Source organism: Eupeodes corollae, chromosome 1 (assembly GCF_945859685.1).
Source record: "Eupeodes corollae chromosome 1, idEupCoro1.1, whole genome shotgun sequence".
NCBI lineage: Eukaryota > Metazoa > Arthropoda > Insecta > Diptera > Syrphidae > Eupeodes > Eupeodes corollae.
The window spans coordinates 169679062-169705298 of NC_079147.1; the positions used below are offsets into that span (position 1 = coordinate 169679062).

Genomic DNA, 26237 nt, shown 5'->3' on the forward strand with positions numbered 1-26237 from the left:
AGTACTGCTTTTAACTCACATTATTTTTTAACTAAATTTTGTTTGTAATGAAATGAAACATTTGATAGAAATGCAAAATACTTTTTATTAAATTATGTTTCATAGACGAAAAAAGATATAGAAAATCATTGAACACAAAATTGGTTTGGTGGTTTTCTAAACAGTTACCAACGTTTTATATGAAAGTTAGTCTAAGAATGTCTAAGAAACTTATTATTTTCGTTGCATGTTTTTGTGATTCTATGAATGGATTAAATTTAAATTTACAAGGCAATTCTGTTTAAGCTCGTATTAAATATAAATGGTACCGTTGGATTAATAAAAAATTCAATTTGAAACTTTTAAAAGTAACATAATACATACAAAAGCCAGCTAAGCATAGAATAAGTCCAAGTCACATTTTTGGAAAACTGAGTTAAGTCAATTATTTTACTTTTATGTCCATGAAATCGACTTGGAGCCCCTGCAAATGATTTTTGTAATAGTTGCATGGACGAGGAGGAGGAGACAATCTCTCATCTTCTCTGCACATATCCTGCCTTATCACAAAGACGTAGAATCCACCTTGGAGACTACTACCAGCGATCTTAAAAATTCTTACATTATTTGTCTCCTACGCTTCATTTGGAGCTCCAATTGGTTCGACGAGTTAAGCTGATCAACTGATCCATGTGGTATCACAACGGACCATGCTTTGATGTAAGTGTGTTGAACTTCCCAACCAACAGCCACTTTTACCTAATCTAACCTAAGTCCATGAAAGTGTAATGTTCAACACTTTTCTTAACAGAATACTGCTTTTGAAATATTTATATTTTGTCAAAAACAAAAATTGTTGTTGCAGCGGTGATCTAAATATTATGATAAACTAGCGTACCTGTAGAGTTGTCGGCTCGGCAATGCACGCGCGATCTCATTCGGAATACCACTGACTCGTATCTTGATCGTACATGCACACGAGACGGCATAAACAAAGAGATTAAGAGAGACTTGATCATCGAGCGAACTCCACCTTCGCTCCATTCCTTGTATATACTCACCATTGAATTATTAATGACCTTGACACAAATATTAGGTATACACTACAGTACCCATGAGGAAAATTAGTTATACATAACGTCTTAATATTTCTGCAGTTAGTCTAAGTTTTTCTTACCTTTTAAAAAGTAAGAACAACTGTTTTTTTATTTTTCGATAAAATTGAATCTTTAGTATGCAAAGTATTACCGATTTTTCCATTTTCACTTTTCAAGCTAGTATTTCATATTTGCAATTAACAAAACAATAATTTAATTAAATATTCATTTTATTCTGTATTCCCAGTCTAAAATAAAGTAGAAAGCTGTTTTGAAAATTATTACTTGGTTCACTTAAGAAGAATATTGTACTATACTACGACTGCTTACAGAGAAGTTTTTAAAATTAAAATTTTAAAGAATATAATGAGACTCATAGAAAAGGAAAATGGCAAATATATCACAAAATCGTCTCTCCTGTAAACTTTATGACATTGACATATACGATTTTGTGTCACTAGTAGAATTTAGAAAAGATTTCTTCGTCACAGTATGAATAACTTAAAAGATTTCAAATGTGGAAATCGATTCATAAGATGCTAGGAATTTACGTTTTGAATACGGTTTTAGCTAATACTTTTAGGTTTAAGATAAATTGGCATCAAACGGAAACGACTCCTTAATCTATTAATTTACAAAAGATTTCAATTTTTGTATTCAATGTTAAACCATTTTTCACAGGCATCCTAAGCCGCCTTTACAACCATCTATGAAAGGATATAAACTATCTAATTATTTAGATTGATAATTGAAAATCACGAACAGTGTTCTCTTTCTTGAGTGTATTTTGTTTCCATGAATGTTAATGTTTACCCTAGCAACACGAGATTAAGTGTGAAGATAACTATTTGTTTGTACTGCTACACAAAAGTAAATATCCAATTTCTTTTTTTTTTTAATAACTTAAAAAAATCTTTTTGTTATGACATTTGCGCCCATAGTAAAAATCTCGAATATGAAAATCTCGAAAACAAAAATCTAGAATGGAAAAAATCTCGAAAACAAAAATCTAGAAAATAAAATCTCGAAATGCAAAAATCTCGAAAAAAAAATCTCGAATGCAAAAATTCAAACATACATTCTGGATAACTTACTTCTCCTTAACAAACTTAAAGTTGACAAGTAAAGTTTGTTATCAATCATACAATTGCACATTGCTACACATGCACCTTTCTTATTGTTTGCAAAAATTTTGTTTCTTGCTCAGAAAATAAAATATTGGGTAAACTGATGTATTTGTGTTATATTGACTTTTAACTGTTAAAAATACAAAAAAAAAATCTCGAATTTATATTTTTTTTTCGAGATTTTTTTCTAGATAGATAGAGTCTTTCAAGATTTTCGTTAATTCTGGATTTTTGTGGATTCGAGATTTTTGCGTTCTAGATAATTTTTTTTTACTTTCGAGATTTTCGGCATTCGAGATTTTTGGCATTCTAGATTTCGTCATGATCCCTATAATTTCACACAAAATCAGCGCCACAATAAATTAGGTGTATGTGCATCGCGATGTAAGTTATGCTCAAACTCGTATTACTCAAAGAAGATATCATCTCTGCTTCCGGCAGTTAAAGCTGCTATTGAAAGACATCATTGAAAAGTCTAGGGATAATTTTCCGACATTTTTATTGACCCAATTATGTTATCCTTTATAACATAATATATCGCCACTGCTCGGAATTCCATTTTTAAGTTTTTTCACTGTGGAGGTGCAAAAATATTTGCTTTAGAACTTTAGAACAGGGTACAGCTACTAGCTATTTAGATTTTAAAAAAATGTATGTGTTTTGTACACCTTAATTCAATCAAATGAAAGATCTCTATCTGTCTGTTTAAACCATATCGTCGATTGAGCTCAAGCTTCGAAATTAAGATTTTAAGCAGATTCACACCAGTAGTTTCTTGCATTGACACATTTGTTGGGTACAAATCTTTCAAATTTTCTCAAAAACGGCCATATATAAAGTTAAATTGTTTTCATTCGTTTTCTTTAAAAAAAACTTCATTCAAAAAAATATCTTTACAAATTTTGTTTGAGCTAGTGAATGTCCGATCGAACCACTTGACTGAACTGAACCGTATGTTTCCCCTGGACAACTCCGAATGGTTTTTATACTGCTATAGGTTAAGTTGATGCTGTATGTACATTTTGTTTGTTTATTGAATAGAGAAATTATGCGACGCTTTTTTTTCCTAACCAAGACGATTCAAACACTTGAATATAAAAGGGGTGTTTTCTGTGTCCGAGTGGATGATTTGGGTACACAATAAATATCTAGTTCATTTAATAGAACAATGGTCCCTTTGGTCGAATGTAATGGCTTTCTGTCTTAATTATTTCTTGGTGCCATAACTCCCTCCTTAGTTTAAAATTCACCGTACCGCTGCAAATTATTCTGTATTAATTTTTCGATACGCATACATCTCAGTTCAAATTGTCCTGATCGTGATGCTTTTCTTTTTTTGTAATAAACGGATTTTTTAAGAGCTTGAGAACTTTAAAAAAAAAACGCATACAATTTGCAAAATCTCATCGATTCTTTATTTGAAACGTTAGATTTATCCATGACATTTACGTTTTGAAGATAATTTCATTTAAATGTTGACCGCGGCTGCGTCTTAGGTGGTCCATTCGGAAAGTCCAATTTTGGGTAACTTTTTCGAGCATTTCGGCCGGAATAGCCCGAATTTCTTCGGAAATGTTGTCTTCCAAAGCTGGAATAGTTGCTGGCTTATTTGTGTAGACTTTAGACTTGACGTAGCCCCACAAAAAATAGTCTAAAGGCGTCAAATCGCATGATCTTGGTGGCCAACTTACCGGTCCATTCCTTGAGATGAATTGTTCTCCGAAGTTTACCCTCAAAATGGCCATAGAATCGCGAGCTGTGTGGCATGTAGCGCCATCTTGTTGAAACCACATGTCAACCAAGTTCATTTCTTCCATTTTTGGCAACAAACCACACCAAACAGTGCATTTTTCGGGATGCATGGGCAATTCTTGAACGGCTTCTGGTTGCTCTTCAATCCAAATGCGGCAATTTTGCTTATTTACGCAGCAATTCAACCAGAAATGAGCCTCATCGCGGAACAAAATTTGTCGATAAAAAAGCGGATTTTCTGCCAACTTTTCTAGGGCCCATTCACTGAAAATTCGGCGTTGTGGCAGATCGTTCAGCTTCAGTTCTTGCACGAGCTGTATTTTATACGGTTTTACACCAAGATCTTTGCGTAAAATCTTCCATGTGGTCGAATAACACAAACCCAATTGCTGGGAACGGCGACGAATCGACATTTCACGGTCTTCAGCAACACTCTCAGAAACAGACGCAATATTCTCTTCTGTACGCACTGTACGCATTCGTGTGGTTGGTTTAATGTCCAATAAAGTAAACTGATTGCGAAACTTGGTCACAATCGCATTAATTGTTTGCTCACTTGGTCGATTATGTAGACCATAAATCGGACGTAAAGCGCGAAACACTTTTCGAACCGAACACTGATTTTGGTAATAAAATTCAATGATTTGCAAGCGTTGCTCGTTAGTAAGTCTATTCATGATGAAATGTCAAAGCATACTGAGCATCTTTCTCTTTGACACCATGTCTGAAATCTCGCGTGATCTGTCAAATACTAATGCATGAAAATCCTAACCTCAAAAAAATCACCCTTTATGAGACTGCAATAACCGTGACTTCAATTATTATTAATGTTAATGAAGAGGTGCTGGCTATCGGTCTCTTTAAGATTTCTGTTTTAATTGATTTCAAGATACTTATATTCTCAATTTCAAATATTCCTTAACTTCAAAGTTCGTAGATAAATAACAGTTAAGATATTGTTTGATTTCGTATGTTGGGTTTTGGTAAGTGGTGTTGTCTATAGTGATTTCTTCTTGGAGTAAATCAGACGTCAGTATATGGCCTTTGAAAGTAATTTCTAACGGTGCATTCATTTCCTTCATTATTTTACATTTTTCTTTTTATTAAATTTAATGAGTTTGACAAACATGAATCGTTATATTTTAATTTACAATAAAAATCATTTAATTCTAGTTTACAATCTTTTACGTTAACATATTATGTAAGTTTCTTGACACAATGCAATATTATTTGCAATAACTAATTTTCCATCTTCATGGCTTATTTCCCTTTTTTCATACATTTTGCATTTGCTAATAATAATAGGGTATTTTATTAATATGACAATTAAATCTTTGTTTTGTAATATCTTAATTCTAGCAAATCTGAGATTGGTAAACTTATGTTTTCGATTTTGAAAATTTCATAAATATCTTCACTATTTAATGAAGCGGGATGTATGATTCCTAATTTAGAAAAAGTAATAGTGTTTATTAAATTTTGTAACTCCAATATTATTAATTTTGTTTGTTTTTCAATTATGTCACTTTTAAATGAATTTGAAAAATGTTCAATTAGGTTGAGTATTTTGGAGTTAATTAAATATTGTTGTTCTGAACTAAATAAATAATTTTATTTTCTATTATAATTTTGTCGTCGTGATCAGGACTACCTGCTATCCATTTCCATATCTTACCTTTTGTCTCTATAGCTCTCTTATTCCTGTGAGTAATAGTTAGTAGCCCTATTATTGCATCATGTTGAAATAAGTATCACGTCTGTCTGTATTTTTTTTGCTGCTGACAATAGAGTCTTTGATTTTCGTCAAGTTTGTTAAATGGAATAAGGTTGCGTAATCTTTCTATAGCAGTACATTCCCAGTTTCTATTACTAGATAGTTTTTTCTTGAGTAGTCAATTACTTGTGATGCGTCTACTATTGTAAGCAGTACCATAGGAATGATTGGAAACATTTTGACCTGAAATTTAGAAATATTTTTCAAGTTATCCTTGTGTATGATACGTCCTTTTTTTGTTTTAATTGTGTGTCCTAAATCTTTCACTACTATAATTTGTTTGTACTTGGGTATAAGCTTTCCCCATCTATTGTTTGTTGTCTTCTCATAAACTATTTCCTTTTCTTTAATTCAATTTTCTTCTTACCTTTGTTTTCTCTGGCCAATGTAGTTTTTTGAACCTTACATAATTTGTTTGATACGTTTGTATGTTCCTTTCTAATAAAAAGAATTTCTAAAGGTTTTTCTTCTGTAACTGAATGTATAGACTTGTTATATTCCATTGCTGCTTTAATAACTTTTTTTTAGGTTAGGTTAGGTCAGATTAAAGTGGCTGTCCATGATGGAAACGGACACACTTATGAAAGTTTAATGGCTCGTTGTGATACCACATGGATCTTGAGGCTTCCTCCTAAGCTCAATGGCCCTTACGGCCCTTACGTCCCTTACGAAACGTGAGAGACTGATTATGCTGATATGATGTAGATCGTTAAAGAAGAATTTTCCTAGGTAATCCTTGCGTTTTTTAGTTAGAGCAGGGAATGTACAGAGAAGGTGAACAACTGTTTCCTCCTCTTCCTCGTCCATTCAGCTTCTGCAAAAGTCATTTCGAGCTTATATGCGATCTGCTTAGAAATAGCAAGCACCTTGAACGCATTAAATCTAGGGTTGGCTAGATATTTTTTGTGACCTGACAAGTGGTGATGTTGTTCCACCTAGTGTTTGCCTTCTTCATAGTATCTTGCATTAGCAACACTTTACAAGTTGCGATTAGTATACCAGTAGTGCCAAACGTGGTAGGATGGGCTGCACTGTACCGTTCCTGGCGAGTTCATCTGCCTTACAGTTACCTGGAAACTTTATACAGTCATGGACTGTTATAGAGTTTGTAGAGACAGAGTCCAGAGATTTTATATCGGCCTGACTATCTGAGAAAATACGGATATCAGATGTTGATATCACGTTTTCTTTACAAGACTTCTTTTATCGCCAAAAGTTCTGCCTGGAACACGCTAAAATGGTTGGGAAGGCGGAATATGAGACTTAATTTCAGTCGTTCAGAGTACACACCCCCACCAACCCCTTGTTTTTTTTTTTGAACCATCTGTATACAAATTAAGTGCCTCATCTTCCAGGAATGTCCTATCTGGAAATCTGGAAATTTCTGTCGAATTGCAGTTGGGGGATGGTGTAGTCTGTGTGCTTTTGATTGATTCTAAATACCTAAGAATTACGGAGTGGCCAATGCTAATGTTAGTCTACTGCGACGAAGCATTGAAGCGAATAGCAGAGCTTGCTAAATTGCTATTTGTTGCTAAATATGTTAAGAGGTGTTAGGTAGAGTCAGGAGTCCAGTGCCGCAGACGGGGTCGTGCGAAGCGATCCGCTTACATAAAGGCAACCAGAACGTTGGACTTCATTTAATTTGTCGCGGTTTATAGCTTTCTCTAAAGCAGTCAACCATACTAGCACACCGTACATTAAAATCTGTCTGATTACCGATGTGTTTAGCTAATGCGTGATTCTGGGTTGTAGGCCCCATTTATTACCAATAGAGAGCTACACTAGCTTTTTTGACTCTTTCCTGCACATTGCGTTACCAATTTAGTTTTTTATCTAAAACAAGACCCAGGTATTAAGCCTCGTCTGAGAATTTTAATGAGATTTCTTTAATATAGGGAGGGTTGACAAATGGAATTTTGTATCTCTTCGAAAATAAGATTGAATCAGTTTTGTATGAGTTAAGACCCAGTCCACACCGATCAGCAGAAGTATTAGTGTGTCTAAGGAAAATTGTAAGAGTTCTTTGAAGGTGTTAAGATGCTTTCCTGAAACTGCTATAGTAACGTCGTTCGCATAGGCAATCACTCTGAAACCCTCCCCATCCAGGCTAGTTAGGATTTCATTTATCACAAGGTTCCAGAGGAGAGGGGATAGAACACCATTCCTCTACTAACGAATCGTCTGCCAAAAGCGTTGCCCAGTTTTGAGTAAATTATTCTGCTAGTCAGCATTAAATGAATTAACTCCCAAAACGAACTCTCTACATTTAGAGATGTTAGTGCAGATGTGATTGCAGATGTGTTCACGTTGTTAGAATCACCTTCGATGTCAAGGAAAGCAACCATAGTTAACTCTTTATGATGGAGGGAATATTCGACGGTACCTACAAAGGTGTATAACGCTGTTTCCACCAATTGACAGTAGGCATGTTGAGGCTAAGACAGAAGTCTTGCATCAATACTTGACCTAAAATGATGATAGACTTATAGGTCGTAGATCTTTAGGATTGACTTGCTATCATTTACCTATTTTGGGTATAAAAACAACTTTAACTTCTCTCCATGCCGAGGGTATATGGACCAAGTAAAGACAGCTGGTAAAAATTGCCTCAAGGATTGGTGCAGTTATATCTGAAGTTTTTTGTAGCTCGGCTGGTATTATTCCATCTGGTCCTGCAGATTTAAATGGTTTGAATTAGTTGAGAGCCTTTGTAGCTTATCCCTTGTGATCAGACACTGCATATGTTGTATTGGGACTTGAAAGTATATGATTGTTACAAGTTTCGGTAAGAGAATTACCAGGAAAACGTATGGCCAGTAGTAAGTTCAGCGATTCATTTCTTGAATTTGTCCAGAAGCCGTTTGCATTTTTCAAGCAGCTTGGCATCGCTGGATTAGTTGAAAGAATTTTCCGTAACATAGAGGCTTCAGTAGTTTCTTCTTCGTGCACCAGAAAAATAGCCAGGAAAATCGCTTAGATTTCCTTAGTTCCTTTTTGTAAATTCTTAGGAATTCTTTGTAAGATTCCCAATGAGAGGCTTGTCTTGCGGCTTTTGCTCCGTTTGAAGAGTTTTCTGCCTTGTTTCCTGAGCGAGTCAAGGTCTGAACCACCATTGTGGTTTCCTCTTTCCACTTATGAGTATAACTTTGGGATAAGTTCCTGTATGAAGCCCAGTCAGTTTTCCGATAATTTCGAAATGTCAATGGACTAGGGGTTTCATCCACATTGATAATAATGAACTGGATATATCTATTATCAGAGAACGAGTGTTCTTGGAATACCTTCTACTCCAAGATCATATAGTGTATAATATCGGATACAAGAGTTATGTCTAGGACTTTTTGTCGAGTGTTAGTGATGACGGTTGGTTCATTTCCAACATTATTTACATGGAGGTTAGTACCAAGAATATAATCAAAAAGAAACTCACATCTGTCGTTGAAATTCGTACTCCCCCATACCATGCGATGAGGGTTTTTCCAGGAAGAGGGCCAAGGTGGTCATGGCCAAGATACGCCGACAATAGCCAGAAACTTCATTTGGTTGTTTTCAGCCTAGCTACGGTGGTATCTTTGTCACTGAAAGTATGGAGTAAAAAATCATTAATGTTACGTTTCACTAGTATGCAAGATCTAGGTTCAGTTTTATCTGTCACACATAGTGTGTAGTACCTAGAAGTCCTGAGTCCTTGAACAACGGATCTTACAATCCATGGCTCCTGGATCAGGAAAATGTCTCCCTTTTTCTTTGCCAGGCGGAGAAAAAGTGAGGCCGAGGCATTTATGGAGTGTTGGAGATTAATCTGTACTAACTGCAGCATTTCGGAGACATTTAAGAAGTTCAACCTCCACCACGGCTTTGTTCTGATCCTCTATTTCTTTAGTATCTATTAATTTATATTCTTCTTTTAAGATTATATTGTTGAATGAATACGTGCATTCGATAACGAATGTTTCACTCGTAAAAAGTACATGTCAATTTTTTGATTTGTACTGTTTTTTCGTTTAATTTTCGTGATATGTGGGGTAGTCCCCACATTCGTCTAAAAAATGTTCATCTTCCTTGATATTATTTATGCGACTTACTTTGGGAACGGTTGCTTGAACCGATACTTGTGTATTGTGAAACGTCTCATTTTGTCTTTTAAAAATTGGACGTGGCGAGTTTTTTTTTTTTTTTTTTGATTGATTTGATTTATTTAGCATTTATAGTAAATATAAATTAAGCTACTTTATAATACAATTATAATATATATTAAAAATTAGTTTTGACAAATTCATTTACATTGCGCTTATATATATTAAAATTTGTTTCCAGTTTAACATGTTCTGGCAAGGAATTAAAAATTTGAAAGCCTTTGTATATTACACTGTTTTGTGTTATTGTGTTTCTATAATTAGGAAGTCGCAAATTATTTACATTTCGCAATTGATATGGTTGGACTTCACCCACATATCTAACTAAATCACTAAAATAGCTAGGCAAATCTCCCATTCTCATTTTTTGAACAAACAATAGAACATCTACTACTAACTGTTGTTTAACGCTTAACCACTCTAGTCGATTTAACATATTTAAAATACTTGTATAACGATTACAATTTAATATTATTCGCATTGATTTGTTTTGGAGTTTTTGCAGTCTATATATGTTAGTTTGACTTAACAGAAATAATACAGATGAACAATATTCAAAATGTGGTTTTATTATAACATTATATACTCTAATAGATGCATTGAAATCTAATTTACTTTTGATTCTTCGAAAAAATTGCACTTTTTTGGATATTTTTTTAACAATATAGTCCACATGTTTATCGAACTTTAAATTCTTATCTATTATCACACCTAAGTATTTTATTTGATCTACTTGTTCTATGTTTTCATTGTCTATACTTAAGTCTATATTGCACTGCGTTTTAAATATCATCGCCTTCGTTTTTTGAACATTTGTCTTCAGCTTGTTAGCTTTGAACCAGATGCTTATGCTGTCGAGATCTTCTTGTAGTTGCTGAGTTAAAGCTGACACATCTCTACCCACGATGTATATTAGGGCATCATCGGCAAACATGACTATTTTACAATGCTTCAAAACTTTGCATACATCATTTATGTATAGTAGGAACAAAACTGGCCCAAGTATTGAGCCCTGAGGCACTCCCAAAAGCGTTTGAGTTATCTCCGAAAGTTTCCCATTCACTGATGTTCTCTGAGTTCTCTGATCAAGGTATGATTTAAACCACTGAATTTCTTTTTCTCGGATACCATACTGCTTCAACTTTTGTATTAATATACCTCTGTCGATCGTTTCAAAAGCCCGCTTTAGGTCCAAGAACACTGCAATAATGGTAGATCCTGCTGCCATATCCTCTTTCCAATTTATGAGAACATAGTTTAATGCAGATTCACAGGAATGGTGACTTCTAAATCCAAACTGACTTTCGATTAAGATATTTTTGTTGTCTATGTATTTTTGCAGTTGAATTTTAACAATTTTTTCTATAAGTTTTTCGTACAATGGCAATGCGTTTACTGGTCGATATTCTTCACACCGCCTTGAGCCTTTCACTTTTTGTATTGGTGAGACCAACGATTCCTTCCATGAGCTTGGAAAACATCCTGAGAGTAAAGATTTATTTACAATTTCCGTAAGAACGTCCTCTATTTCTCCAAATGCATCCAAAAACATCTTTGGACTCATATAATTAAAATCTTTTTTCTGTTTCATTGATGTCAATACTTCAGATAAATCAGAATTGTTCACAGGACTGAATTTAAAGCGATACGGATATTCATCAATTTGATTAACATATTGAATAACCTCAATTGACTGATTTATTTCTGATACACTATTAATAAAAAAAGTATTGACTTCATCCGCGATCACTTTTGAATTATTAATCACTACTCCATTAAAAATAATGTTCTCTTCAATTTCAACTCTTGTTGATCCCAACACATATTTTTTTAAGGTTCTCCACATAGCTTTTTGGTCCGATTGCATAAGAATTTTATTTTGAATGAAAAGTCCCTTGCTTTTTACTAATTCTTTTTTATACCGATTTCGCGTCCGCTTATAAGACTCCCAATCACTAATTTCTTCTGTTAGTAAGGCTCTATGGTAACAAGCTATCTTTTCTCTTTTTAAGTTTCTCAAATTATCATTAAACCACTCTACCGAGTTTTCGTTAACCACTTTTGTCTCAACATAGTTATTTACGATTCTTAACATTTCACTTGAAAAAAGATTACTTAAATAATGTACATCAACGAGTGGAAAACATATGTTTCTTAACTGACTTTGTCTGATGTCATTTATAAACGCATCTTTGTTGTATTAGTTATTGTAAGTGTAAAAACTGGGTTTTGTTCACTTCCAATTAGTGTTAGGGTTATATTATTACCATGACTTGGGCCAGGTCTTTGATAGTTTGTTCTGGTATAAAGCAGTTTTGAGTGATTTACGTCACTTCTATTCAAATGTCTGTTTGCCGAACTTCCTAACTCCATTGGTTCGACCTTTTGTTGTGTCTGCATGCGGTGATTGTATTGTTGGAATTGTCTGTTTTTATTGTCGCCCATTGTGGGAAAATGTAAGTTATTATTTCTTTCAATTAGGGGTTTGAATTATGAAGCTAATAATGCTCTACTATTGTTGCTTTGCAATTTTTGTGCTTTTGATAAAGCAGAAAGTAAATCACTTTGATTTATAGAAAATAGGATTTTAGACAGATTACTATTGAGACCTGATATACATAAATTACCTCAATGCATTGCCTCAATGGACATGGGTGTACCTTTAGTATTGGTCATAACCATCTTTTTGATTATCCAGACCTGATTATAATAGTCTATCACCGTATTATTTCCCTGTCTCAGTATTGCGAATTTTTGATCTAGCATGAGTATCGATCGTTTATATTTCTTTTTAATTTGTGTGTTCTTTAATAAACTTTTTAAATGACTCCGACATTCATATACATACGTATTTTTATATATATAAAAAAATAATGTTTTTACAAAAATAATAATAATAATTATCTTAAAAATAAAAAATTTCTCACAACAAATCTTTTTCTGTTACAATAGGTGCGTCGGATACTTTGTATTTCTCCTTTACTGTTGCGCGCTGTCTTGGTGATAATTTGTTAATTGCACTTGTTATCCTTTTTTGATATAGGTACTTTGGCAAAAAGTTTTTTATTAACACGTGGGCATCCCGGTTGAGCCCCCAATTAAATTGTTTTAATTCGTTTTCTTAAAAAAAAACTTTATTAAAAAAAATACTAACATACAAATATCTTTACAAATTGTTTGAATAGTCAATGCCCGATTGAACCACTTGGCCGATCGGAACCGTATGCTTCCCCTGGACAACTCCAGTTTTTAATCTGCTATAGGTTAAGTTGATGCTGTATGTACGAGTACATTAGAGTTGGTGCGTGTTGCACGATGCTGCGACACTTTGGTTTGTTTCCACTTTGGTTTGTTTATTGAATAGAGAAACGATGCGACGCTTTGTTTTCGTAACCAAGACGATTCAAACACTTGAATATAAAAGGGGTGTTTTCTGTGTCCGAGTGGATGATTTGGGTGCACTATAAATATCTAATTCATTTAACAGAACAATGATTCCTTTGTTCGAATTTTATAGCTTTTTGCTTTAATTATTCCTTGGTGCCATAACTTATATGATATTTTCTCTAAAATTTTCTTCTTAACTTGGCTTCTCTCAATATGTATGTATATCCAAAGTTCTTCGACTTTGGTCAAAGAGCTACACAAAGTCAAAAACAATGTGATTCTTTGAAAATCAAGTACAAAAACTTAACCCACTTGCCTTCTTTAACCAAAGGGTACGGATACTTCCTTGTAAGACTATGTCTTTCTTAACTCCCAATCATTGTTGCACGTCATTTTGACAGAAATTTGGCTTAATCCAAGCTTTTTCTATACAGAACTTTCCAGTCAAGAGTGCAAAAGATAGTTGGACGTGTTCTCATAACTGTAAAAAATACACATTTCTTTTCTTTTGTATCTTTTCAATATGACCTATCAATTTATTAGTCTGTGTAAAGATGATAGTATAATTGCTTATACGTTAGTTTTGTTACTAATATGAAAAATCAAATGGCTTTCCAGATAACTTCACTTACAAGAACCTGTAACGCTTTCCCAACCAATTTTCGTGTCGTAGTTGATGAATAGGCCGAATCCGAACGGGTAATTTGAGAAAGCACTTTTCATGACAAGAATTACTCTTGGAGAATTTGTCAATTCTTTACTTTAGATTGCATAGTCAGGGATCAACAATTTTTACTGCCTTTGGGACATTGCAGTGTAGTACCCGTGGAATTATGGCTAGGGCGTTGGACTGTCACGCAAGGGGTCTTGGGTTCAATCCCTGCCTATGCCATCTTAATTTTAAAAAAAAAAATTAATTTTCGCGGGTACTGCCTCTTGCGAGGAATTGACAAATCCTTCAATAGTAATTCTTGTCATGAAAAAGTGCTTTCTCAAATTAGCCATTCGGATTCGGCCTAAAATTGTAGGACCCTTCCATTCCTGACAACAGTTTTATTTTATTTATTGGGACATTGCAGTTTCATCATGTCATTTATATATAAATTTGGTCCGTTAAATCTGGGCGTTGCAGGCCTTCCTGGCTTGTTTGAACTTGTTCCGATTTTCCTAAGTTGGATTGGCATACTTTGTATACTAAACAGAAAAAAAAGGAGTAATTTTTCAAAGCATAGAAACCTACCGCACTCTTGTGCACAAAAGAGTATACAGAAATTAATTTTATATAGATAATGCCAGTTAAACCGGAGGAGGTTACCAGGTATTCGGGTACTTTGTTAACTACTGAGCTATGATTTTTAGACATGTTGCGGTTGGAATTGAGTTCAAAAACTTGGATTATTGACTCGCCCAACATTGATTCGGACCCTAACTCTTATCAAAAAGTTCGTTATTTCTTACCTTAATTCGTTATAAAAGTGCTTCAGTACTTCCAAGACTTAAGAAAATAAATATGTATAACGTATACGTTTGACACAGAAAAATCTTACTAGGATCCATGAAAGCTTTTTAAGATTTCAGGAAGACTGACTACCCTAAGGTCAAACAATTTGTGTTTTTTGTATGTGAACTTTATTGACTTTTATTATTCAGGATTCCTATAATTTGTTGTATTAATTATCAGTTGAAATAATCGTTTTAATATTGTGTTTCAAACGCACTCACGTATCCCAGATTCGTTTTACAATTGTTGTTGCAAATATATTACGGGTAAGTAAAATTGTTTTAAGTATGCATAATTGGTTCCAGTTTTTTTGAATTATCAACCGTTCATTTCTTATTTCTTAAACAGATATAATAAACTCCCGTCTGCATCATTTTACATATTTGATATGTACATGATAATTATTGCTAATCATTTCTGTTATTTGTTACGGAACCTTAAAGAGTAAAATGCTGATGTTGAATTCTTTTGCAAAATTTTCCATTTTGTTTATGTACTTATGTTTCTCGTTTATAACAATGTTTACTATGTTAGTTTGCAATGAACAATGCTTCATCGTTTAAGAAGACTTATACATCATGAATAGGTAAGTAAATTACAAAAATTGGCATGACCACTTCAAAAAAATATGAGTGCCTCCATTTTTCTTAATCTTTCCCTTGTTTCCTCACACGTACATTTTTAAAGTTACTGTCAAAAGATGAATAAATATATTTCAATAATTGTGATGACAAGAAAGAGCATGTTGCGCACTACAATTTGTTTGCTCATGTAAAAATTAATAAAAGTTGAAAACTGATACAGAAATAAGTCACTGAAGTATAAAAATTAAATATTAATTTTCAAGAACACATGACTACGAAGAGCGTTTATGAATATGTAACGTACATACGTATTTAAGCCCTCAATGAAAGACACACAAATCAAAAACTGAGTACATTTTTGAATCACAATTATTTAGTTGTTATTTTATTACATTCAGACTTTGTTTTCTTAATTTTTGTCGACAAATATTTTAAACCTTAGTCATTAAATTTGTTTGTTGGGACATTTCATTTATATATATGTATGTATGCATACATTTGTATGCATATAAGAATATACACATATAGTATGGAAATAAAATACCTATATTAATGTTTTTTCTTTTGCGTGTCCTTACTTCTCACCCACAAAAACTTCTTCCAAATATTCTAGAGTGTACCAGTACTTCTAACATTTGGCAACCACCAAGTAGCGTAGCGGGAGCTTGTACCTCTACCACCTCCACTTCCATCACCACAACCACAAAAAAGTATTACAATTACAACAACCAACAATAATCCTACTACAGATACCACCACAACCATAACAAGTTACACAAATAACAGTATATCAACACAACCACCACCATTGCCACTAAAAAATAGCCATAAGCAAAATATTTTAAGCAAATTGTCAACTAATGGAAATAGCTCCCAAAACACTCAACAACAGTCACACTATGCATCATCACACTATGCAACTTACCATCCCAATCATCTACCACACCACAAATTCAACTCTCTTGATCGCCACGCTGGAAGTGTCTCAAATGATCCCGAATTATTTGACTTTAAACAGTTGAGTGCGCAATATATGAAAACGATCGATAATATTGACCATTATGCTGTTGCCAATTTGCAATTTCGTAGTCAATCAAAAAGCCAGATATATCAACAGTCGAGTAGTGGTAATGATTCTTTATCTAAACCGCATCAATACCATTCAAATTCGAGTTTAAATCACCATCAAACTTCGCCGGTGGTAAATAATTATCATATGACTAAGAACCATAACTTGTCTACGAAACTACATCACAGCTTAAAACACAATAAAAATAAAAGTAAGGGCATAAGTGGTATTGGCGGACAGATGTCTTCAAAGGGTAAATCTTGTAGTGAAGAGGTACAAAAGCAACATCAAAACCGACCCAAACAAAAACATAGCAATACAACTAATTCTACAACGAGCCAATGCAATTCGACCGATAGCATACAATTTGATAATAATTATTATTAAGTAGAATGGGATAGTCTATATAAATAGCCATAAGTATTATGTAGTATCTTAAACAATTGTATTAAAAACTTATGAAATAGATATCTCATTATCTGCCATTACACGATGCATGCGTGTTTCTACGAACTCCCTATTTCCATTTCGCCTATTGATGCAAGCATGAAATTATAATACTTAGAAGGAATACAGTACGTAACGTTTGTCTGTTTCTAATATATTTTCATAATTTGTAATTTACTTTTTAATACTTAATTATTATTATTAATTATTTCGTCCCACGACGAACCTATACATTCCTCGAGATGGCATATTCATCTAGATGCATCGTGTAATAGCAGCAGTATAAATTATGTGCATATAACACTATCCAAAGAGATAAGTGATCTTTTCCCAAACGTGAAAGATAAAAGATTTGGGTTTCCAACTTGAAAATTTTTAAATAAAAATATTGTTTTTAATCTAATACCTTTAATCTCGTATCACCATGCATAATTATATAAACAGGTATGTATAGACAGAATGTAATAATTTTAATTGAAAAATGCATTTGTCATAAATATGTATTAAAGTAATTTCTAGGACCTATGTATGTATGTAAACAAAATATATAATAAAATATAATAAAAAAAGTGAAAAGATTTATATTAATTTAAGGCATTTCTGCAGATTTTTTTTTGATTTCTATACAGTGATATTTTTACCATCGTCTATTTGTTGGTTGATAAAAGAGTATTACTAAGAGTAGCGTTGAGTGGTACGAATCTGACGAAACTTATTAACATGATTTATTTAATTTTTCAATAAAAAATACGGCGCTGAATATACATTGACTGAAAGTTTCAGAAGGTTAATCTTCTTTTTATTACTTGCTGCGTGCCACCTGACCTATGTACACTAAAACGTTAATTAATTCTGGGGATACAAGCAATAACAAAATATACATAAGCCACCTCGTTTAATTTTTCGGTTAAGCCGATGAATTATGACCGAGCCGAATATTCTCTTTCAAGGCGTCAATTGTATCGTGCTTATCTAGACAAGCGCCTTCACGTAACCTTACCAGCGGTGATAAATCTTTTAATATTTCGTTAGCCTTTAGAACAAAATTGTAAACTTAAAAAAGAGGCTGGGATGCCACACTGTTAACTTCCCATCCCGTCTGTGAATTTGTCTTGCTTAAAAGTTTGTCTATATGTACTCGTATCAATTTTTACCAAATTTGCGTACTATTTTTTGTAGATTTTATTTTTTATGAAAAAACGGACTGTTGGATTTTTGTATAAAAATTACTGAATATCGAAAACAATATTTTCTGTGAAATAAAATAAGTTTCAAGCCAATATTTTTAAGTTTTGAAAAGCTATTTGAGTCGAAAGTAAATTTTTACGAAGTTTTAGTATTGTTTTTTTTAGAGTCTTATTTTTTGTAAAAAAAACTGTAAACTCGATTTTTTAAAAATTTTACCAAATGCTGAAAACAATATTTCTTATGAGATAAAATTACTTTGAAGCCAATATTTAAAATTTTTGAAAAGATGTTTGAGTCGAAAATCAATTTTTACCAACTTTTATACATTTTTCTTTAGGTTTTTATTTTTTGTAAAAAAAATTGTCAATTCGATTTTTTCAAACTTTAATTGTATGTTGACAACAAGATTTTTTGAAAGATAAAAGTAAATTAAAGCCAATATCTCAAAGTTTTGAAAAGATATTCGAGTCGAAAATCAATTTTTACCAACTTTTATACATTTTTTTTTAGGTTTCAGAATGTTGAAAACAATATTTCTTATAAGATTAAATAAGCTTGAAAATTAAATTTCAAGTTTTTGAAAAGATATTTGAATCGATATTCAATTTTTACGAACTTTAAGTAATGTTTTTTTTTTTTAGATTTTTATTTTTATTAAAAAAAATGTCAATTCGATTTATCTCAAAATTTTATCAGATGTCAAAAACATTATTCTTCGTTGCACAAATTTTTTTTAGAGATGAAATCATATTTCAGTCTTAAAATTTTGGAGGTGACAAATTTTTTTTTTCAGTTTTATTGATTTATAAAAAAACCTTTATATTGATTTTTTTCAAAAAATATACCTGTTTGATATCACGTTACAATATATTATATAAAATTTAATTCAAGTCTCTAGCAATTTTCTTTTGTAAGATATTTAGAGTTCACCTTTTTTTTAAACTGCTATGGTAAAAAAACCACCCACGCAATTTTCTTGAGAGCCCTTTCTGCATCTTTTTGCTTTACTATCTGTATAACAAAATTTATTTGAAGACGATATCTCTTCTGGTTCTTGCGCTATGGACGACGAAAAAAACGTCGCGAACGTACGGACGTACGGACGTACGAACGTACGTACACACGCACGCACAGACATCTTTCTAAAAATCTTTTATTTCGACTCTAGGGACCTTGAAACGTTGAGAAATGTCAAAATTTTCAATTTGACTAATCGGACCCATTACAATAACTTCCTATGGGAAGTTAATAATTTAAGAAAAAAAACAATATTTACTCTATTACTTTAGAAATTGCAAAATAAAATGGGTTTTTTAGCGTTTTTTACATACAACACTGCAAGTTTTTTCAAATTGTATTTTGCCGCTCATTTTTGGAAGTTGTTTAAGTAAATGCTAAGTAAAAGTTGATAATACACAAATGATTTTGTTGGATGCTGCCGCCCAAAAATCGCTCAGATTATGATTACTTTTAATTGAAATTGTGTGAAAGAGTGTGTTACATTTTCTCCATTTTTAATCTTACATTTTACAAAAGTTTAAACGTACTTTGCAGTGTATCTTAACCGAACCGCCTATGTTAACTTTTTGTTCGTTTTTTTAAAAGTTCTATTTAACGAATTAAAAACGGAAAATTTGAATTTGAATAAAAACATATTTAATAATCATCATCATCATATCATCATCAGCATCACTGTCATCGAAATCGTTGTCTTCATTCGAAGAGGTTCAGTGGACCAGCCAGCCAGTATAAACCCTGAAATTAATCGCAGTGAGTAAAATTGACTTTCTATTGAAATGTTTATATGAATACATATATGAATATATTTAAATAAATAAAATGTATGAGCTCAGATCTGGAAAGGTTATGAGTTTATGAGAATGTGCAGAGACATAACCTCGATCAAAGAGTTCTTTAATCGAGCTGGTGAAATTTACCCAATTTACAAATCTTTGTTGTTAGATGAGCTAGACAAGTTTGAAGCAGCAGAAGCAATAGGTAAAACTAAAGATTTGTCTGCTCCGAATTTGGTACAAAAGTCGACCAATGAAAAGCCGCACGTCGTTCGTTTGCCAAAAATTCACCCACCGAGACGTTGACGGGAGAATATTATAATTTGCGTTCTTTTTATGACCAGTTTGTGTAACTGGTTCATAACAACACTTCATTGATGAAAATTGAAAAATTACATTATTTAAAGTCAAATTGTAAAGAAGGTGCTAATATTTTACTAGAACGCATCAGTGTAGATGTTGCAAGCTATGATAAAGCTTGGAAACTCATAACAACGAGATTATATTTTAAAAGTATTCTCATTAACAACGAACTTAAGTTGTTTAACGAATGTAAAAAATGTACTTACAAACATTATAAGGGCATTAGAGAATTATTAGATAATTTGAAACGGCCTAAGGAACTTGCTGCCTATCACTGCGATGCAATTAGAATGTTTTTGCTTTTGAAAAAGCAATCGAAATGGAAAACAACTTTGGGAACTAAAAAAGAGATCCCTACATTTAAAGAGTTCTCTGGCTTTTAAAAAACGTGTCAAAAAGGTGCACATTCCTTACAAACCTTCTCGAAGTTTGTAAAATTGGACGTAAGACAACGATTTGTTAGACAATTTGGGAATTGTTTAGCTTACATTCATCGAACAAATAATTGCCCAAGCAATAAGTCGTGTCACTTTTGCAATGAAAACACAACTCACTCCTATGTAGATTTTAGCAACAGATCAAATTTTAACAACACAAGTTAGCAACCACACTCGGAACCAACAATCACGCTCTCAACTCATATGCACCCACTCAACAGAATGATAATAGAAACACATTCACTCACACGAATATTAACACCCACAATACGAATCGCTCACAAACACTTCATGTAGCAGCGGAATTCAATCCAAATGCTCCAAATTTTGTACCCTACGATAAACCGCCTATAACGCATTCAAACTGTTTTCATCTTAACGAATCTAAAAGAACCCAAATTTTACTAGCAACAGCGATTATAAAAGTCAAATCAGCCCAATAGTCCGGTCAAGGAATGAGGTGTAAAGTGCGTGAGCAGGTAACTAAGTGATTCCTTCAGAAACTTGTTCAGGGGGCTAAGGTTGTTAACACACCAAAATTCCTGACTATTAGATGATGAGCGGGAGGAGGGGGGGGGGGGTAAAGGTACGAATTTTGAGTTTTTCACTTATATCTCAAAAACGGTGCATCGGAAAGAAACAGTTTCAGATAATAAAATGGAGTTCTTAAAAGTATCTAAAACTTTTATAAATATGTTTTCTTCTAATTCCTAACCGTTTTGGATCTATACCCTCGGAAAAACTTGAAATTTATAAAAAAATCAATTTACGTCAAAATATTCATAAACATTGCATCATATTGTCTAAACCTATTCATAAACGAAAAGTATGAAAAGTAGGAAAGGAGTTGAGATTTAAATTCCCATTTAGAATATATATACATATGCTGATTAATGTCCAACCCGCCTAAAGTTATAGCAATTTTAAAACTTGTATAGCATTTTGCAATTTTCAGAAAATTAGTTTATATATCATATTCTTAAACCACAATCTTTGTTCGTGTTTTTTGTTTAAATTACAGATAACAATATCAGCAATTTGTAAGTCAATTACATTTAATACTTGAAAACAATATTAAAAGAGCCGTATGCAAACCTACAACAAACCATGATATATGAGTACTACTAAGTGTCCTGTGTTCCTGAAACTGCAATGAGTACTACTAAGTGTCCTGTGGGCCTTAAGAACGTTTTAAAAGAAAGTGAAAATGTCTCTGAAGTCAAAGAAAAAGGTATACTGGGCCTTGTTAAAGCAAGTAAGGAACGACAACAAGCAAGAAAGTTTCCGTGATTTATCATCCCTTTTAATTCACACAAGCTGTCGTCAAACTTACACCCGGACTGACACGATAAAAAAATATGCTAGGGAAGCATCCACATCCAAAGAAGGGACAGAGCAGTCTAAGCTCCGGTCTTCAGTTCATAAATTCAATTTTAAGAGTAATTGTTTTTTCTATGGGCTTTGCGCAAAAGAAGAAACAAAAAACCCTTTCAGTTGAGACTTTATTTGCTCAAAATCGAATCAGGGAGGTGTATTCAATGAGGAAGGATACCTTGGGCGATGAAGTTCTTCACCGCCTTTCCTCGATTAACGATCTTGTTGCTGAGGAAGCAGTATACCACAAAGACTGCTACATTAATTTTTTGAAGCCCACGAGTTTACAAACTTCAAAAACAGAGATCCCCAGAGACAACATTGTTACAAAGGTTATGGAGGAAATTTTCATCTACTTCGAGGGAAGCCGTGATTGTCACTTCTCCAAAGATGAAATACTGGGTATCATATATATAAGGCTGAATTGGAGAGGAAATATGGAGATCGGATACTGATCACTAAGGTGTCAACAGATTTAGTGTGCCAGAAAGTATGCTTCAAAGCATTTAATTGATCTTCTTGCAAATTTGGGCAAGGTGGGCTTCTTATCTTTAAATTTTACTTGGAGTCAGAAATCATTAGTTTCCTCGACTTTCGACCAGGTTGAAAAGACTGGGGAGATGTGTTTTCTGAAGTGGTTTAAGGCGCCAAAAAAACAAACCTCCGTTAGCCAGTACCGCTTCCAATCGTTGACGAGGTCAGTGGCAAATAAGAGGCCTGAAAGCCAGCTCTCTACCTCCAACAGAGAATGCAGCTAAACAGCACTCTCGGTGAATGTACCACCAAGTGCAGCAGTGGCTCGGTAATGAGTTGCCATTCCCCCCCCCCCAGGATTAGGGTGGAAACGTGTAGGAGACACCCTATTGGCAATTACAATGGAAAATGTACCAGCACCAGAGGCTCTTCTGAAAAATATATTTTCAGGCCCCTAAAGTTTAAAAAGGATGAAAATTTGATTACTTTTAAAGTAGAGAGTAAAACATTAGGAACATATTGAGAACAATGGGGTTTGCAATTATTATTGTACTATCTGTAGAATAAAGTGTGAAATTTGTCATCATCATTACTTTAAGTGGCCATATATGTTATTAGACGAAGTTTTAAAATAACTGTAACTTAAGACGGGTTGGACATTAATCAGCATATGTATATATATTCTAAAGGGGAATTGAAAAATCTACAACTTATTTCCTATTCATACTTTTCGTTTATGAATAGGTTAAGACAATACGATGAATATTTTTCTAAATTTCAACTTTTTCCGAGGGTATAGCTCGAAAACGGTTAGGAATTAGAAAAAACATATGACATTCAAGTTTTAGATAATTTTAAGAACTCCATTTTATTATCCAAACTATTTCTCTCCGATGTACCGTTTTCGAGATATAAGCGAAAAAACCAAAATGTGTACCTTTATCGATCCAATAGCCCAACAAACCAGGTTTGGTTGAATTATTTAGAGGGAAAAACAAAAGGCCTTAATGATGTTTTATGTACAAGAAAAGAAATTATTAAACAACCCAACACTGCATAAAGAACATAACGTTTGCTTAAAAGAATATCTTATACTCAATCAAATGTAAGAAGTAGATATCAACCTAGATAACACATTAAACTCACCTTTCCACTATGTTGTTCCTCACCATGCTATGATGAAAGTGTCTAGTAAAAAAACGAAGTTACGTGTTATTTTTAATGCTGCATTTCAAACGGCGGACGGTAATTTCTTGAACGACCATTTGATTACTGGACCTAAGACCCAAACATATATTTTAGCAATTGTTTAAAGGTGGAGAAAGCACAAAATTACCTTCAATTCGATATAGAGAAGCTACTTTTTTGGCGTGAAATCCCACAATACCAAAACAAATTGATAAAGTAAATATTTTAATATTCGGTACTGACCCAGCCCCGTATTTGGCAAATCGAACGTTACATAAACTTACTTCAGATGAAGAACTATTGCATGCATTAGCCGCTCAAATCAAAGCATTTATCATCTACTGGATTTCATCTCCGCAAGTGGGTGAGTAATAACGAAGAGTTTCTTGATTCAATGGTCGCATTCACAAAGCTAGTGGCTACGTGGTCAAGGGATTCTGATTGGCTAAATCTAACTACAAAAACAGTTGAAATGTTACTCCAACGTTGTGTACAAATTTCGGCTTCAAAGTTAGTTGGTTAGTAGGTTTTGACGTTTTACAATCACCTGCTCGGTAAGGACACAAGAATTCAAAATAAAATGAATCTTTGGGTATATGAATACCAATATAAATCAATCATATTATATTTTCTATTTGGTTTTATTGAATTTAGAAAAGAAAAAAAAAAACTGTTTAAAGTTCTGATCCACCAAACTAAAGTCGCCCAGTCAGTAGAGTCTCTCTTGGAGACTCTCTCCATACCAGAACTACCCACCAAATGTGAAACAGTTGAAGAAAAACGAGAAATCAAAACTCATGTAGCAATATGAAATACCGAAGGAATTTTATATGTACAATCCAAACTCACAAAAGCCTTAAGAATTATAGCTATTACTCACAGATTTATCTATTCTACCTACGGTGACCATATTTTCCGAGAAAAAATAATGAACAGTACCCAAAAGGATTTGTTTGTATTGAGTAATAGTAAATATATATAATATAATATAAATGAATTAATAAATATAGTATAATTAGGTATATTTATAAAATAAACAAAAAATTAACTTTTATCGATAATAAACAAAATCTCTAAGTTATTAAGAAAAAAATAAACAAAACCTTAAACTCTTTTATATCAAATTTGCTAGTCAAGCAACTTTGACATCGAATTACAATATATTAATATTGTTAAAGTAAGTACTTTTCAGAAGAATATTTTTTTTAAATAGTTCTGGCTTTCCTTTAAAATATAATTCTTAAATTCGTATTAAATTTTAACAATCCGTTAGTAAATGAAACCAGCTCAGTTAACGGTCTAGTCAATTAATTATTAACTTTATTAACAGTAATGATGAACCTTTGCCAGTAGATGTTTTTATCACAAACGATGCTATTAAAGGAATAATACATGGTACCTATGCGAAAAAATAAAGCACCAGGAGAATATACATACTCTAAAAAATTCCTACTTGAAGTTACTACCAATAATTGGTGTATCTTTTGTGTGTTTTATTGTTAACGCTTGTCTACAAGTAAAATAAAGTACTTTCCAAGCAAATGGAAAACTGCGAAAATCAGATCCATCCTCAAGGCAGAAAACCACCAAACATACCTAATAGTTATCGACCAATAAGTCTGCTAATTAGTTTAAGCAAAATACTAGAACAAATTATAAAACTTAAACCTCTTGAATTTCTCGAGGTTTCCAATGTTGTGCCAAACCAACAGTTTGGTTTCAGGCAAGGTCATAGTACGACACATCAAGTTCTTATAATTTGCAAACATAATGCAAAAGAATCAACGGGTGATGGTCTACTTCATAATCTAAAGTCATTCGATTGTCCAGAAACAGGCAATTTCAATTTAATTTAAATAGAATATACTCTTACGTTAAAAATATAACATTGGGTACCTCAAGGGTCATATTAGGTCCATTATTATGCATCACGTATGTTGCTGATTTTCCACAAAAATGGAACTGTGAAATAGCAATGTTTGCCGATGATACCGCCATTTACAGTTCAAGTTAAATTGTGTATAAAATTGAAAATGACTTGCAACATGCTCTAAATAAAATTCATGATTATTTCATAACATGGAAAGTAAGTCTAAATGCTGAAAAAACGCAGGCAATATTTTTCACCAGGAAAAGGAAAGCCTGTGCATTACCACCTAATCAGCTAAAGATTAATAACTGTGATATCCTGTGGGCTGATTTTGTTAAATATCTTGGTGTATATTTAGACAAGACATTAGCTTTTCTACTTTTTTTTTATTATAATATATGAATGAAGGTTTTATATAATAGTTTTCCTTCAAATGTAGTTTTTCTTAATTAAAATGTATTTAGTAACTGTCATAGGATTTTTCAGTTGAAAGATATACTTCAAATATCAAATCTCGGCGCAAGCTGCGAATTACTCAAATTTTTGTAAAGCCTTATCTATGAAAAACAAAGTATCTATCTATCTTAATATAGCAATAGTAACACATTACATTATTATTTGTAGTCGAATTGTTTTTTTATTTATAAAATAGCATTTCCACAAATTGAAATTCTTCTATTCTATGTAAGGTTAT

The 26237-nt window shown here is 32.9% G+C and overlaps 1 protein-coding gene across 4 annotated transcripts in view; it reads left to right on the plus strand.

Annotated features, from left to right (window-relative positions):
- LOC129954106 (hemicentin-2) overlaps window positions 1-26237 on the plus strand; it is a 125576-nt gene that overhangs the window by 96946 nt on the left and 2393 nt on the right. Inside the window, exon 16 of one of the 4 annotated variants that reach the window (XM_056067788.1) lies at window positions 15954-16127. The exons of the other annotated variants lie outside the window; for them this stretch is intronic. Within the exon in view, the coding sequence (XP_055923763.1) occupies window positions 15954-15998 (45 nt within the window). The 3' untranslated portion in view covers window positions 15999-16127. Of the gene's footprint in view, window positions 1-15953; window positions 16128-26237 lie in introns of those variants that run through there. 4 annotated transcript variants of the gene reach the window in all.